General features: G+C 35.8%; 1 protein-coding gene across 5 annotated transcripts in view; it reads left to right on the forward strand.

The window, feature by feature from the left end:
- LOC127425947 (peroxisome proliferator-activated receptor gamma-like) overlaps positions 1 to 14,454 on the forward strand; it is a 40,826-nt gene extending 26,372 nt beyond the window's left edge. For 4 of the 5 annotated variants that reach the window (XM_051672309.1, XM_051672305.1, XM_051672306.1 and 1 more), the window contains 4 exons: positions 2,447 to 2,585; positions 7,305 to 7,504; positions 11,067 to 11,535; positions 13,245 to 14,453. In XM_051672309.1, coding sequence (XP_051528269.1) covers positions 2,447 to 2,585; positions 7,305 to 7,504; positions 11,067 to 11,535; positions 13,245 to 13,492 — 1,056 coding nt within the window. In that variant the 3' untranslated portion in view covers positions 13,493 to 14,453. Of the gene's footprint in view, positions 1 to 2,446; positions 2,586 to 7,304; positions 7,505 to 11,066; positions 11,536 to 13,244 lie in introns of all 5 variants that reach the window. The other variant, XM_051672304.1, reaches the window with a different exon arrangement.
- Positions 14,455 to 17,501: the final 3,047 nt, after the last annotated feature.

Genomic DNA, 17,501 nt, shown 5'->3' on the forward strand with positions numbered 1-17,501 from the left:
CAATATCTATATTTCTTGCAATGCAAGTACTTCAAAAACTCAGCATAAAATAAAAAGTGTGCATTTGTTACTCCAAGAGCTATTTATTAAAACTTTTGTCTAACCTAATGTAGGTTGATTCATTATATATAATGACTTATATATATATATATATATATATATATATATATATATATATATATATATATATATATATATATATATATAAACTCAGGACACTGTATTTTAAAGATAATTTTGTAAAAATCCAAATAACTTAGATCTTTATTGTAAAGGGTTTAAACAATGTTTTCCATGCTTGTTCAATGAACCATAAACAATTAATGAACATGCACCTGTGGAATGGTTGTTAAGACACTAACAGCTTACAGACAGTAGGCAATTAAGGTCACAGTTATAAAAACTTAGGGCACTAAAGAGACCTTTCTACTGACTCTGAAAAACACCAAAAGAATGATGCCCAGGGTCCCTGCTCATCTGCGTGAACGTGCCTTAGGCATGCTGCATGGAGGCATGAGGACTGCAGATGTGGCCAGGGCAATAAATTGCAATGTCCGTACTGTGAGACGCCTAAAACAGCTCTACAGGGAGACAGGAAGGACAGCTGATCATCCTCGCAGTGGCAGATCACGTGTAACAACACCTGCACAGGATCGGTACATCCGAATATCACACCTGCAGGACAGGTACAGGAGGGCAACAACAACTGCCCAAGTAACTCCTGGAACACACAATCCCTCCATCAGTGCTCAGACTGTCCACAATAGGCTGAGAGAGGCTGGACTGAGGGCTTGTATGCCTGTTGTACGGCAGGTCCTTACCAGACATCACCGGCAACAACGTCGCCTATGGGCACAAACCCACCTTCACTGGACCAGACAGGACTGGCAAAAAGTGCTCTTCACTGACGAGTTGTGGTTTTGTCTCACCAGGGGTGATGGTCAGACTTGTGTTTATCGTCGAAAGAATGAGCGTTACACCGAGGCCTGTACTCTGGAGCGGGATCGATTTGGAGGTGGAGGGTCTGTCATGGTCTGGGGCGGTGTGTCACAGCATCATCGGACTGAGCTTGTTGTCATTGCAGGCAATCTCAGTGCTGTGTGTTACAGGGAAGACATCCTCTTCCCTCACGTGGCTCATCCTGACATGACCCTCCAGCATGACAATGCCACCAGCCATACTGCTCGTTCTGTGTGTGATTTCCTGCAAGACAGGAATGTCAGTGTTCTGCCATGGACAGCGAAGAGCCCGGATCTCAATCCCACTGAGCACGTCTGGGACGTGTTGGATCGGAGGGTGAGGGCTAGGGCCATTCCCCCCAGATATGTCCGGGAACTTGCAAGTGCCTTGGTGGAAGAGTGGGGTAACATCTCACAGCAAGAACTGGCAAATCTGGTGCAGTCCATGAGGAGGAGATGCACTGCAGTACTTAATGCAGCTGGTGGCCACACCAGATACTGACTGTTACTTTTGATTTTGACCCCCACCCCCCCTTTTTCAGGGACACATTATTCCATTTCTGACAGTCACATGTCTGTGAAACTTGTTCAGTTTATGTCTTAGATGTTGAATCTTTTTATGTTCATACAAATATTTACACATTACATTTTCTGAAAATAAAAGCAGTTTAAAGTGAGAGGACATTTCTTTTTTTGCTGAGTTTTTATATATATATATATATATATATATATATATATATATATATATATATATATATATATATATATATATACACACACAAATATAGTATATGTTTAGCTTCAATAAAACCAGTTAATTTGGAATTTTCTGAAACATAAGCATTATTTCAATTAATTCCATAAACTGTAGAATTTTAAGGTAAAGCAATTGCCAAAATTATGACTGTTCCTGAACACTACCCCCATCTGCCATTGGTCCGTAAAACTGAATTCCCAAAATTCACGCTATTGGTTGAGCTAATATTGCTATGTCGGACTGAACAAACAGAGCAATGTCACCACAGAGCCACAAAGTTGACACTTTTTGGGGAAATCAACATACCAGTGGCTTACGTACAGTAGCCTATCCACATTTAGCTGGGATAAAAGAAAGAATTTTACCATAGGAAAAAATACACACTTCACCTTTAAGGACCTTTGGCGTAGTCAGATTGATTTGAGTAAAACCAGCTGTGGCAGTTTAGATATAACCACACAAATTTTTAGGTTAACTAACTATTTTTTTTTAACCTATTAGAAGATCACCTGAAAAACAAAAGGCAGTGTTGTACTATTAGTGTCAAACTGACTGATATGGGAGCTGTTATGAGTTCAGAAGGCTGGTCTATAGGAACTGGTATTGTGATCCTTGACAATGAGCTGAATAGATCAGATATGTTTTTAAAGAATTCTAACAAGGCATCAGGAAAAAGCCTATTCCCCTTCCTTCCTAACAACATTCCTCTTTTTTTGTTTTATTTTGGCAGGGATTCTTCCGTCGAACCATTCGGTTGAAGCTTGTCTATGACCACTGCGACCTGCACTGCCGCATCCACAAGAAGAGTCGCAACAAGTGCCAGTACTGCCGTTTTCAGAAGTGCCTGATGGTTGGCATGTCACACAATGGTGAGATGCCGCTGCACACAGATCAGTCTGAAAATGAACTCATGAGAAAGGCCCAAGCGTTTCACAGAACTGGTTTCTGTTTGAACCACTCAAGGCAAACTCTTCTTAACTCTACGCCTCCTGAGGCAAGTGCGCATAGCCTCGTATGCCTTGTTGTTTCCTTTGTGTGGTCTCCTGCTGCAACATATGTGGCATTTCTGTCAGAACGTGCACAGATCCTTTGTGTATGCGTGTGTGTGTTTGTGTGTGTGCTGCCTCAGGGTTTAAAACAACTTCCCACACAGAGTGACACCTTACTTGCAACCCTGCAACCACATTAGTCCTTGTTAAAACACCTTGGCGTGGAACACCGCATTTCATTACCATCATCTCAACATCACAGTTGCACACTATGTGAGGGCAGTTCATAAAAAAGATACTTTTAATGTGTCCCTGGACTAATTGTACAAACTTAAAGATTTTAGGTTAAAATGTGTATAACTGAATAAAGGAAAGTGTATATGTTAGATGCTGTGGCTGGTCACCATTTCTTTTAAAAGGTTAGTTCACCCAAAAATAAAAATTCTCTCATCATTTACTCACCCTCATGTCATCCAAGATGTGTATAACTTTCTTTCTTCTGCTGAACACAAATTAAGATTTTTAGAAGAATATCTGCAAGTGAATGAGTACCAAAATTTTGAAGCTCCTAAAGGACATAAAGGCGGCATAAAAGTAATCCATAAGACTCCAGTGGTTAAATTTGTCATCAGAAGTGATATGATAGGTGTGGGTGAGAAACAGATCAATATTTAAGTAATTTCTTACTATAAATCTCCACTTTCACTTTCTACATCTTTTTTTTTTTTTTTTTGCTATTCACATTCTTTGTGCACATCGTCACCTACTGGGCAGGAAGGATCATTTAAATATTTAAACTGATTTAAATATTTATCTGTTTCTCACCTCCACCTATTATATAACTTCTGAAGATATAGATTTAACCACTGGAGTCTAATGGATTGCTTTTATGCTGCCTTTCAGTTGCTTTTTGTAGCTTTTACATTTTTGTACCCATTCACTTACATTGTGAGGACCTACAAAGCTGAAATATTCTTCTAAAAATCTGCATTTGTGTTCAGCAGACAAAAGAAAGTCATACCCATCTGGGATGGCATTAGGTCGAGTAAATGATGAGAGAATTACAATTTTTGGGTGAACTACCCCTTTAAGGTTATTACCATTTAATCACCTTTTTGCCTTTACTAGAACATTTTAAATGGTGCTGTGATGAAGTACAAATATTCCATGTAGTCTCGCAAAATGAGGCAAAATACTGTTTAAAATAACTTTAAACCAAATTTAAAGGAATAGTTCACCCAACAACAAATTCTATCATTATTTACTCATCCTCATGTTGTTTCAAACCCATATGACTTTCATACTCCCTTTAAAGATTAAAAAAGCACCCAAATGTGTCATAAAAGTAGTCCATGCGACTCGTGCCTCATATTCCATGTCTTCTGAAGACATAGGTCTACGATCACATTGTATAATGAACAGTCTGAAATGTAAGTCGTTATTCACTCTCAAATTAAATAAAATCATCGATCAGCTCCTGGTTACAGAGGGCAAATCAAATATGCCGACCACGTCAATAACTTCAAACCTCATTGGTCCTTGTATATAGTAATATATTACTTGTATTTATACTTTTTTGTTTTTCACTTTTATGTTTTTTCTTTATTATATTTTCTATATTTCCAGTTAATTCACAGCAAACCATTTCTAACTAATTAGTTTCCTAAAGGCTCTTACACAGCTGTCAAGCTCTTGAATTACTCTGTGTTTAACAGAGTTTGAGACTGTTGAAATTGATCGCAGGTGTTTGGTGTGTGCAGTGGGGTCATTCAAGTTTATCTTTATCAGCTTGATGGCTTCCAATTGGGTTGCTCTGTTTTCCCTCCTCCCCTTTCTCTCTCTCTCTCTCTTTCTTCACGCATTGTAGTGGTTGGTTGAAATCTGGCTGGGATTTGTCTGCCTGTCTCTTTTATCAATGATTCATGAAAGCCTGGACTGGCTGCCACAAACATGCTGTGTCACTCTCACTGGCATCTGGCCAAGCCGTACAGCAGTACAAAAAGTGGTTAGACATGCGCTGGTTTACAAAAAAGTTATGTACACGTCATTTAATCAAATTGTTCTGAAGCATGTCTGGGCACATACATGAAAGACACCGTTTACCATTAAGAAATATTAGATAACTTCTGACATTCTGGCTCAAAAACAGTGTGGGTTAAAAACTTAAGACGTCACCTTTACAAACTCTTTCCAACCTCCAAAGTCAAATAATAAAATCAGACAAGGGAAAATCCTGATCAAAAGTTTTCAAAAAGTTTTCATGCATAAGCATTTACACATAGAATCAAAGAGTTAGTTAATCCAAAAATGAAAAGTCCGTCTTTATTTACTCACCCTCGTGTTGTTCTAAACTCTGTATGACTTTCTTTCTGTTGTGGATATCAAAATAATATAATTCTGGTCTGTCAAGCTCCAAAATGACAACAAAGCACCACAGATATTGACTGAAAATCTTCCCCTCCACTTCTGCTCTGAATATAATGCCATTTAGAGACATTTGGTCATGAGACACATGAGAATTAATGGCGTTTGGCATCAAGTTGACGTACCACTTTTGTAATTGAAGCTTTTCTGTGAATAATGACCTAAATATCGGTCTGATCCAATCAGTTAAGTTGTATGGACTAACTGTATGATACTTTAAATTACTTTAATGATCATTTTGGAGCTTGATAGCCCCAGTTCCCATTCACTTTCATTACATGAAAAAGAGCGGCAGGAACATTCTTTAAAACTTGTTTAAAATTTGTTTTTCACAGAAGAAAGAAAGTTATAAAGACATGAAACAACAAAGTCAGTAAATCATGACAGAATTTTCATTTTGGGTGAACTATTCCTTTAACTTTACAATTTAGATTTTTATATGAAATGTCTTCACGGTAGTTTTTCATATTTCCTGTCTAACTGGCCTGAAAACCTGCCCAAAGTTTATCAGAACACAATAAAAAAAACATTTTAGCAATAATTGAAATCTTCCAGTTCACATTTAGGGTAACATTAGATCTAAATGCGTGAGATGGTTTGATGGGTTTACAGTTGGGTTTGTCCTTGTTTCTCTTGCCTTTGATCACATCGCCCGTCCTAGATTCAACGGAAATAGTTATGAGTTTCACAAAATTGACATTACAATGCACAGATTACTTTGGTATTAGATGGTATTGTAGCATTAGAAGTTGTATAAACTTGTCAGACTTGTGAAGGCATCATAATAAAACATCATTACATCTCATCGTCCATGCTTCAATAATATAATGAGTATTTATTTACAGTATATCAATAATATCATTTATATAATCATATTAAATATGTATTATCCATTTTAAAACATTTCTTAAAGGTGAAGTGTGTAATTTCTGCACCAATGGCAGCACCAAATGAAATGGCAAAAATAATGAAAAAAATGTTCATTATTTATGACAAAGAACAAACAAAAAGGCAAACATTTTTAAAAAGAGTTTCCGAACACTTCCCCTGTCTGCTATTGGTTGGACATACTGTAGATATTCCCCCTCAAAACTCAAGCCTTTGATTGAGCCAATGTTACTGTGTCGGGCTGGTCAAGATGCTCAAGCGAACAGAGCAATGTTTTAATAGTGCCACACAGCCACAGTGTTACACTTTTTGGGGCAATAAATGGCTTACTTATAGTTGACTATAATTACACACTTCATTGTTTCAGTTAGATCAGTAGTAAGTAATATCAGCAAAACTTCAGATTTCTAATCAGTTTAAAATCCATTACAGTTACCTTGGAATTATATTCAAGATTAAGTCTTCGGAGCTTTGAAAGAGCAGCCTCTTTGCAATACAATTTTCCTCTGGGCTCTCTGCTTTCTCTCTCAATAAAATAACAGAAGCCCCAAAATTAAAAAAGAAAACCAATTGCTTAATGATCAAAGTTGCATTTTTGATTGCATGTGGGCATTGTGGCTTTATATTGTACATTGTAAACTATAGGAGTCACGTGTTCCCATTCTTTAGGTAATTATTACATATAGAAACAGGGAGTGTCACTGTGTATCTGAGTAGTGACAGATAAGTGTAAAGAAATATGTCAAGATTACTAGAGGTGCAGCTACATACAATCTCATGCAATGCAGCAGTGAAAACATCATTGTGTCACATGCATTCCAAGTTACAGTATCTTGAATTTTAAGCTTTCCCTTAAAAATATAGAAATTTGATTAGGTTTTAACAATCATATAATACTTAAAATGAGCTTAATTTACAGTATATCAACACACTGAATTTCTCCAACCAATATTAAGCATTGGGTGAATATAAATGTATTTGAAAATTTTGGATTAAAATGTTCTTCTTCGTTTGGGATAAAACTCATGTTCAGTGAAACTAGGATGTAATACACTTAATTATGAACATTAATGTCAGAATAAAAACATTAAAGAATCTTCAAAACGGTCATAACGACCTGTGCTAGCATACCAAAACACTGAAAACAAACTCCCTGTCTCTGACTCCCACTCATATCCCTACAGACCCAAAACGTTAGCAAAGACATGTTGGATCTGGGATTTGTTTAGTTTTTTTTTTTTTTTTTTTTTTTTTTTTTGACTGTCTATTTGTTTGTTTTGTTCCCAGCCATTCGTTTTGGTCGGATGCCCCAAGCCGAGAAAGAAAAGCTCTTGGCAGAGTTCTCCACTGACATAGATCACATCCACCCAGAGTCGGCCGATTTCAGGGCCCTGGCCCGGCATCTGTATGAATCCTATCTGAAGTACTTCCCCCTGACCAAAGCCAAGGCCAGGGCCATACTCTCAGGAAAGAACAACGACAATGCAGTGAGTTTGCTTTTTCATAGCTTGTGATTATAACCACCAATAAACCTGGTGCATTTTCTCCCTTAATTCGGATTATTTAGGCATATACTGTATGAACATAGCAACCACACTCAGATCTGCACCAAAACAATTGGATGGCCTGATTACACCCTGATACATTTTGGTTGTGGTGAGAACCCAGCAGACCAAAGAACCAACCAATATCCTTATGTTAACCATGAGCATAACTGATTCATAATCACAATACACCTCTTCCTCTGAAAATGCTTTTTAATTACTTTTCTCTGAAACAGGTAAATGGCAATATTGTTTTCCATATTCCAACTCGAACCCCCAGAACATAAACAGCACAAACATTTTTTGACCAATGATGGGACAGTTTGCTCCAAAATTTCGGTCCATTTGAAATGTTATCTTTTGAAAATTATTAGTAAATGCAACATTGTAAAAAAAAATAAATAAATAAATAAAAAAAATCCTGTTTTGAAACAAATCAAGCAAACTACAGGTCTGCAAACACCTTAAAGGAATAGTTCACCCAAAAAATTATAATTCTCTCATTTATTCACCCTTATGCCGTCTCAAACTCATATGACTTTCTTTCTCCCGTGGAACACAAACGAAGATATTTTGATGGAGATATGGTGTAAATACTGTATATCCATACAATGCAAATCAATGGGGTCCAAACTTTCAAGTTCCAAAAAGGCAGCATAAATGCAATTTCTTTTTGCATGATTAAAATTACAATACTTTTTGTTCATCACACAGATCTATCAAATGCCTTTCAATGTAGCTTGGACTATTAAAAATAAATCTCCTTTTGTGTTCCATGGAAGAAGAAAACATGAATTGATTGATTCACTGTTCTGTGAGGTACATGTTCTGTACATCTTAAACACGTGCAGAAATTCAAGAACATCATAGATAGCACTGAATTTGTCTAGACATAACATGAAGAACAGCACACTTGAATTGAAGCATAGCCAAGGTTGAAATTCAGGTTTGCAACGATAAACTGTCATATGACTAGGCACATAGATCTTACTCCATGCTTTCATCATATCTTGTGATTAATAGCCTTGTTACTGAGGATAAGAATCATAAAAACATAAATTACATTGCAGTTTTACTCATAGATTATTTGAAGAACATGCTTATAAAGTTATTTGATGTGGTCCCAAAAAGTACTTGAACGCTTACCAAAGCTTTAAAATGTATAAATGTCTTTGTTTTATTTAACAGAATGCCATACCAAGTGGCATTTATTTCAGTAAAAATATTTTCAAGCGAACCAATTCACAAAAATAAGTTTGCTACAGTAGCTTTAAAATTATAAAAACAATTTTGTGGTTGTCTAACATTAGTGGAACTTGTTCATCCATAGTTAAGGTGTTAGTTAATCTAATGTAATAACATTCATTCATTTTTAAGTGTGACTTAAAGGGATAATTCACCCAAAATTTTAAATTATCTCATCATTTACTCACCATCATGCCATCCTAGTTGTGTATGACGTTCTTCACAAACAAAGATTTTTAGGATAATATTTCAACTCTGATGGTCCTTACAATGCAAGTGAATAGTTGCCAGACCTTTGAAGCTCCAAAAATCACATAAAGGCAGCATAAAAATTAATCCATATGACTCCAGTGGTTTAATCCATATCTTCAGAAGTGATATGACAAGTGTAGGTGAGAAACAGATTAATATTAAGTTCTTTTTTTACCATAAATCTCCACTTTCACTTTCAAAGAGTAAGTAATCTGTTTCTCACCCACACCTATCATATCGCTTCTGAAGACTTGGATTTAACTACTGGAGTCGTATGGATTATTTTTATGTGGCCTTTATATGATTTTTGGAGCTTCAAATGTCTGTTCACCATTCACTTGCATTGTAAGGACCAACAGAGCTGAAATATTCTTCTAAAAATCTTTGTTTGTGTTCTGCAGAACAAAGAAAGTCATACATATCTGGGATGGCATGATGGTGAGTAAATGAAGAGAGAATTTTCATTTTGGGATGAACTATCACTTTAAGTGTCTAAAAGTGTGCAAATACTTTTTGTGCTTAATTCAACACAACTCAGTCATAAAATGACTGCATCACGTATCTTTAACAAGTGATATGACCAAGGCTGTTTGATGCTTGTTTTGACTAACACAGGCAATGATACGAGTAGAGTGATACCAATCATCTGCTTTTTCCAGAGGGAGAAAATATTTATAAAGGCACAGGTTGCAGGAAGACTATCCTATAAAAATATAAAGATTATAGCTATAACTCTATATATCTAATTATAACCTTCCTAATTCATGCTTCATTTGTGCCATATAGGGGGCATGTTTACTCCTGCAAGAACTCAGCCAACTCAAAGGAAGTTGACACAAAATGAAAAATCAGCTTGGAATTTCAGGGATCATGTTTTCTGTTCAAATACAAGAGTGAACATTCAGAAGAATTAGAAAAAAAAATCCAAGACCTTATTTTTAACAGCTAAATTCTTGTTTTGGCTGTTTTGTTGACATTGATAGACCCATTATACAGCAATGGAATTGCTCCTATTAAAGATATATTACTAAGTAAGGCCAGCAACATACTTTGCGCAAACACGCAAACACATGTGAATCTTTGGGCAACGTATTGCAAGTGTTTGGTCCTGTTGTATGTACAAAAGCTGAAGTATGTAATTTCTTCAACACTAGCGCTACCAAACGGAATTGCAAATATTAACAATGTTTTCAAAAATGCTTTGTGAATAAGCCCCTCATCTGCAGTTATTCAAACAGTCATATAGTCCCGCCCCTAATTCAAGCCATTGGTTGAGTAACGTTGTTGGGGCGGGTCTAAGCGAACACAAACACAAATCAAAAACAGGAATTTTATAGCGCCACAGAGACACAGTGTTTGCAGTTTTTGAGAAAATTGACTATGAATGGCTTACTTACAGATGTCTGCATATTAAGCTGGGATAGAAGAAAGTATTTTAACACCGAAAAAGTCACATATATCAGCTTTAACATGCATTCTTAAATTTACAGTGGTGGTAATAAACCTCAGTAGTCAATACTCAAGTGGGAAATAGAGTACCTTTGAATGTCTGTGCCATTAAACAGGTTGTGTTATTTTTATTCAGGTAGCTAGCTATAAACATGTTGACTTTAACTTGTTTAGCAAGATTATTTTCAAAAGGTTGTTCCGACATAACAATAGTTGAAAACTGACCGTAGAAGAAGACATTTATAGTACATTAATGCTTGCAATAGTGCCCCTTGTAGCAACACTGAGAATGCAACGTGTACTTCCTTTGCACTAGGAATTATGTTCTGATGCATTTTGGAATGCAACAACACATGAAACTGAGCTTGCAGAGCAAGAAGCATTTGTGTTCACATATTTGAGTTTGTTCTGGGCCTAAATCTCTGCAACAAAACTAGTTAATTCAATCAGTCCAAAAAACTTATTGATATACAATTTCTTTTCTAGTAATCTCAGTCTTAGTGACAACAAGGTATGTTTTTCTATCTTAAATTGGGTTGGCGTCTCTTTTGTTTCACAGCCTTTCGTTATTCACGACATGAAGTCTCTGATGGAAGGAGAGCAGATGATTAACTGTAGACAGATGCCCTTACAGGACCACCGGAAAGCCGACATGGGCATCATACATGAAGTGGAGCTTCGTTTCTTCCACAGCTGCCAATCGCGGTCGGCCGAAGCTGTCAGCGAAGTCACCGAATTTGCAAAGAGCATCCCCGGCTTCGTGAACCTAGACTTGAATGACCAAGTGACGCTTTTGAAGTATGGTGTTATTGAAGTTCTCATCATCATGATGGCACCTCTCATGAACAAAGATGGCACGCTCATCTCATATGGCCAGATCTTCATGACCCGTGAGTTCCTCAAGAGCTTGCGCAAGCCCTTCTGTGAAATGATGGAGCCCAAGTTTGAGTTCTCTGTCAAATTCAACATGTTGGAGTTGGATGACAGTGACATGGCACTGTTCCTGGCTGTTATCATCTTGAGTGGAGGTGGGTCTTGCTTCAAGAAGCCAAATTTCATGACATTTCTTCAGTCAAGAAGTAAAAAACTAGGGCTGACAATTTACAGTAATGTGTTAATTTAGTACAATGAATAAATAAAAAATAATAACACATTTAATCATATCATGGGCTGATCATGTGATTTGAGGTTGTGTCATACCTCTATTTCTATTAAGCAGGTTTATATTTGGCTCATTCTGAAGACTGATCTGACTTTATCATTATGATTGTTTTATTCACACTTCACAGTAGGGTTTGAAAGCATCAATTCAGTTATCACTTCATTTTATTAGTCACCAATTTATCAAGGCCATTTGATAAAATCACAACCTTGAACTTTGGTGATTCAAAATCATGACAAAAAAGCTATATGAAATTGAACAAACCTTAAAAAAAAATATATATGTAAGGCGGGGACTTTGGATCATTGGTAAATCATCTCATATTTCACCCTAAAATCTATATTATTTTTTTTTAAATAACAATGGAGGATTCTACAGTTAAAACGACTTGGTTCTACAGTATAACACCAGGCTCTAGAGGTAAGGTGAAATAAAAACAACCACTGACACCATTTTGCTGTATGTAAATCTTTCATCATTGACAATATTCATCCATATTTTTATCCTCACTTCAATAACGCATATTTTGTTATTTTGATTAGATATATTAAGTGTTCTAAATTGAAGCAAGATGCAAAGAAACGTAACTATATAGAAACGTGCCCCGTCAGCACATACATTGTGTCTTCAACTCCTGGTTTAATATATATATACTGTATATTCACTCACTTATCACTTTATTAGGAACACTTTGGTCCTAATAAAGTGCCCAACGTGGTCTTTTGCTGTTGAAGCCCATCTGCCTAAAGGTTTGACGTGTTGTGCATTCCGAGATGCTATTCTGCTTATTAACAAGACATTTCTGTCCGCAGAACTGTCGCTCACTGGATGTTTTTTGTTTCTGGCACCATTCTGAGTAAACTCTAGAGACTGTTGTGCTTGAAAATCCCAGGAGAACAGCAGCTACAGAAATACTCAAACCAGCCTGTATGGCACCAATAATCATACCACAGTCCAAATCACTGAAATCACACTTTTTCCCCATTCTGATGGTTGATGTGAACATTAACTGCAGCTCCTGACCTCTGTCCGCATGATTTTATTCATTTCACTGTCTGCCACACAATTGGTGGATAATCGCATGAATAAGTAGGTGTACAGGTCTTCCTAATAAAGTGGTCAGTGAGTGTATATATAAAGTACATTTATCTTAATTTTCTTCTAGTTATCATTGGGTTTTTGGTTTAACAATAAACTGCATCTGGGATTTTGAACATTTTGGAATTTTGTCACCCCCATGTCTGTGCCCATCACAGTAATGAAAGTCTAAGCACATTTTTTAACATTCTATCAGTTGGTTTTAAAAACTATCGACGATTAATCGGTTATCTGCAAAATCAACTATCGGTCGACCTCTAGTAATAATTTTAATTTACAATACATCTTTATTGTATTTATTTATTTATTTTATATAGCATGCTTTAAGAGGCATGCCCTCCAGTTTGAAAACCGCTGAAACACTGTAATTCTCTGGCAAATTAATATTTATTTTGACCACAGTCATTGAATTATTCATTCCCTCAACAGAGGGATTCAAAAACTGATACATCTTCCAATCTTGTTTTCCTCTGGTAGATCGACCAGGACTCTTGAACGTCAAGCCCATTGAAGACCTGCAGGAGACTGTTCTTCATTCTCTGGAGCTCCAGCTGAAGATGAACCATCCAGACTCTCTCCAGCTGTTCGCAAAAGTTTTACAGAAGATGACTAATCTACGACAGCTGGTGTCTGACCACGTTCAGTTGATCCAGCTACTGAAAGAGACTGAGGTTGACTGGTGCTTACACCCACTGCTGCAAGAGATTATGAGAGACTTGTACTAGTTTGTGGTTTGCTAATTTTGAGTTTTTAGTCTACTGCTCTGTAGTAGAGGGTGATGTTTTTCACTGTTTAATACCTTAGTCGACAGAGAAAATAGAACAGAGTTTTTGGCAGTAACCGCTTTTGTCTTTCGAGACAAAAAGTATCTGTTGATGCCCATTGCAAGGACCCTGGTTAAAGAGGGCCGAACCACTGTGAATATGTTTTACCAGGTGAAATAAAACTGCACTTTTTTTTTTTTTTGCAGTCCCAGTCATTACAGATAAAGCCATGTACATAAAAGTGAAACTCTATTTTTAATAGAAAAAAACAAACATATAGATAATATGGTTGATTTTCAGCTATTATTGGCAAGTGCCACTTATATGTCCATTAATGTAGTACTGCAATTAAAGTTGCTTGTTTTTGTACGAGAACTGAAAACCTTAACAAACTAAATACATTCTGCCGCTACTATTGAAGTCTGAAGTCAAAGAATTGGTGTTCAGACAATGCACACCCTGTATGAAATGTAAAACTGAATATGTACAGTAAATATGCAGCATAAATTAGCCTACACACCGATTTTTGTCACAGGTGAGTATTCATGCTTCAGATTTTTTTATTTTACTTTTACGTTGAGAAAATTAAACACTTTCTTAGATTCTTTCCAAAGATTTGTTTTTGCCTGAAATTCTGAGTTTCAAAATGTTGTCTTTTAGATTTATGTGTTTTGGACATCTTTTATGTAGATACTAGGAGGGACTTTTTTTTATTATTATTCTTTCTAGTTCTCAGTCAGGAATTAAATGTTTTTTTTTTTTTTAATCATTCCAAAGACTTAATTTCTGACTTTTATTCCCCAAAATGTATGTAAATATACCTGTTTAGTGCATTTTAAATGGTTTGTAAACCACTGAATATCAATTGTTTTTGAATATGTAAATAAATATTTTCAAACTATTTTCCTTGGTTCACTGAATTAACCTTCATGCCTGCCATGTATGTATGTGTGTATATATATATATATATATATATATATATATATATATATATATATATATATATATATATATATATATATTTTTTTTTTTTTTTTTTTTTTTTTTTTTTTTTGCATTTGTTTTTTTTTTTTTTTGCATTTGTGTACTTTTGATTGACATGTTACATGCTCAAGTTATCACATGTCTATTCGTAGAAACCTGCATGCCTGCAGTGTTTTTTTTTAAAGTTTATTAATGACTTCCCATTGAAGTTTTAAGTGGGCAGGGTGCGTGCAGTCCCGTAACACGCAAAGCTACTTTGCAGCCATTACATCATCCTTTTATTACATGTCTCTCTGAACACACCCTATTGTGATTGCAAAATGTTAACTTCACTACACCCAGCAGTAGATACATATCTCCTGTGACAAAATATAATTTCCAGCTGCTTGACAGGATTATTTCTTCCTTTTGATAATATAGCTAATTGTGTCTCTATGAAAAATGAAGGAACATGAATTACTAAAGATAGTGTTTTATTTTATGGCTTTTCTCAGAGAGGTCATGGAAAGGGGAAGCTAAAAACTGGCAAACACTATCCATCATCAGTTTTGTTTTTTGTATGTTTCCACTGCTAATGGATGTCTCCATAATCTCATTTACAATCTTCTTTTTGGCTTAACACACTTCAGAACAAAAGTTTAAATAAAATGAGTTTTCCCAAAAATGTAAATTTCAACTTGACTCTCCTTTTCTTTAAAAAAAAAAAAAAAAAAAAAAAGCAAAAATCTGGGTTACAGTGAGGCACATACATACAATGGAAGTAAATGGGACCAATCCGTAAATATTAAAATACTCACTGTTTCAAACTTATAGCCACAAGACATAAACAATATGCGTGTTAACATGATTTTACTATGATAAAATTGCTTACCTTTTCTGTGTAAAGTTATAGCCAATTTTACAACTTCATTGCCATGATGATGTAATGTCAACAAACCCTAAAAGGACTGTAAATATTACAATTTAAACAAATTAACAGCTCCAATAATACATGAGTTTCAACAGAAAAATTACAAAGTGCTTATATAAAATTATAAACTTCACATTTCCCCCTTTAAACCCTCCAAAAATTGTCCCCATTCACTTCCATTGTAAGTTCCTCACTTAACTTCGATTTATGCTTTTTTAAAGAAAACGAGGGATGAGTCGAAATTACTTTTTGTGGTAATCAACATTATGCCACAAATGTTCCTCACATAAAGCGATCGTACAACTTTAGAAAACTTGGAATATACCACACAAGTCATGTTGACTACTTTACTGTAATGATAATTTTATGGTGCTTTAATGGGTCATATGGCATTTTTGGAGCTTGACTGATGTGGTCACCATGAACTGTCATTTTATGGAAAAGAGCTGCATGATGTTCCTTTTAAAAAATTATTCTTTTGTGTTCTACAGGAAAAATAACATCATATGGGTTTGGAATGACATTAGGGGGAATAATTGACAGAATAAAAAATTTTGGCTGAACTATTCCTTCAAACTATAAACTAAACTAAAGCATCTATGCTACTTAAGTGGAATTTCTCATAAAACTCTTGTGATACTTATTTTTGATTATATCATTAAATCATTATGGGAAAGATTTTTCATACTTTTTCTTCTGTGGTATTTCATAAACTTGTATTCTCCTGAGACAAGGACGGGAAAGGACAGTTTCAAGTGGCTTGACCCTTGCTAAACAAATGCTACAACACAATTCTATTCTGGAAAGTGGCCTGCTGTCTGTTTTGATGATGATGATGATTAAATGTGGTTTTGTGCTGTATCAGCATGTCCTTACTTTGTTGCTATTAATCCCCCACAAACTTTATCCTGCCAAGACACTTCATGGACAATTCCAAATAATTTCAGAAAATACATTTTCCTGCTTAAAAAATCTTTGAAGAAATGCAGCCAAAGATAGCATTTGGTGTAAGAAAGCAGTTGTGTGTGTTTTTGGAGTATCAAACACAGCAGCTTGAATGTGTTCTGTGTGTTTAAATATTGGAACAGAGGAAATTCCAGTGCTGTGTAAGGTTAATGCCTGAAGGAACACACCTGCTATAGTAAAAACAAAAGCAATGTACAAACAATATTGCCTGATTAGGATGTTTTCACAGATAGAATGTACAATTGTTACTTGCTTGTGTGAAGGTTTTTGTTTTTTATCTTTCTTATCACATGTGCGAGATATCAAGCTAGTAAAAATTATAGATAATAAAATTATTAGGATATAACCGTCGGACACAACTCCATCATATCTGTTGATAGATAGATAGATAGAAAGATCTTGAGAGGTTTTCTAGATCATGTTGAGTAAACCATCAACTTGAATGCTGAGGTTGTGTAAGTCTAAATACAAGTTAGTGTCACTCTTGTGTCAAATCCTTTCTTTCATTCTATATATATATATATATATATATATATATATATATATATATAAAGCATTCATACAAGTCTGTAGCAATGCAATGTAAGTAAAGCTATGCTATCATTGATTTAGCCCTGCTGTTGGAGGTAGGATAAAACATAAGCACTATTTCAATGTGTGTGTGTGTGTGTGTGTGTGTGTGTGTGTGTGTGTCCCTTACAAAAAAGTACTGTAGCACTATTGTACAGTGATGGTATCAGATACCAAATATATTTTGATATATACCATAGGAGGCTACTGAATGATTACCACATTCATGCCAAACTGATCTCACAGTGAAATCGGAAACAGCAGGTTGACTTGTCTTTAGCTGAAACTGGTCTGTGCTTACCAAAATTCAAAACACTGCCCCCGGCGGCTAAGGTTGTAAGTGTTGTTGGACTTTTGGGCACGTGTGAGTTCCATTTTCCCCAAGTAGGTATAGCTGTAGGCTGGAGATCTCCAGATCACCATGCCCTCTCTCTTACTCCAGAAGGGGGCGGGGTTATTCCAAAAGGGAGTTACGCCAACTCCAAAAGGGGGCGTCACTTCCACACACGTTTATGGTTAGGGAAAGTGTTCAGTTAGGGG

Source organism: Myxocyprinus asiaticus, chromosome 35 (assembly GCF_019703515.2).
Source record: "Myxocyprinus asiaticus isolate MX2 ecotype Aquarium Trade chromosome 35, UBuf_Myxa_2, whole genome shotgun sequence".
In the NCBI taxonomy this organism is placed as follows: domain Eukaryota; kingdom Metazoa; phylum Chordata; class Actinopteri; order Cypriniformes; family Catostomidae; genus Myxocyprinus; species Myxocyprinus asiaticus.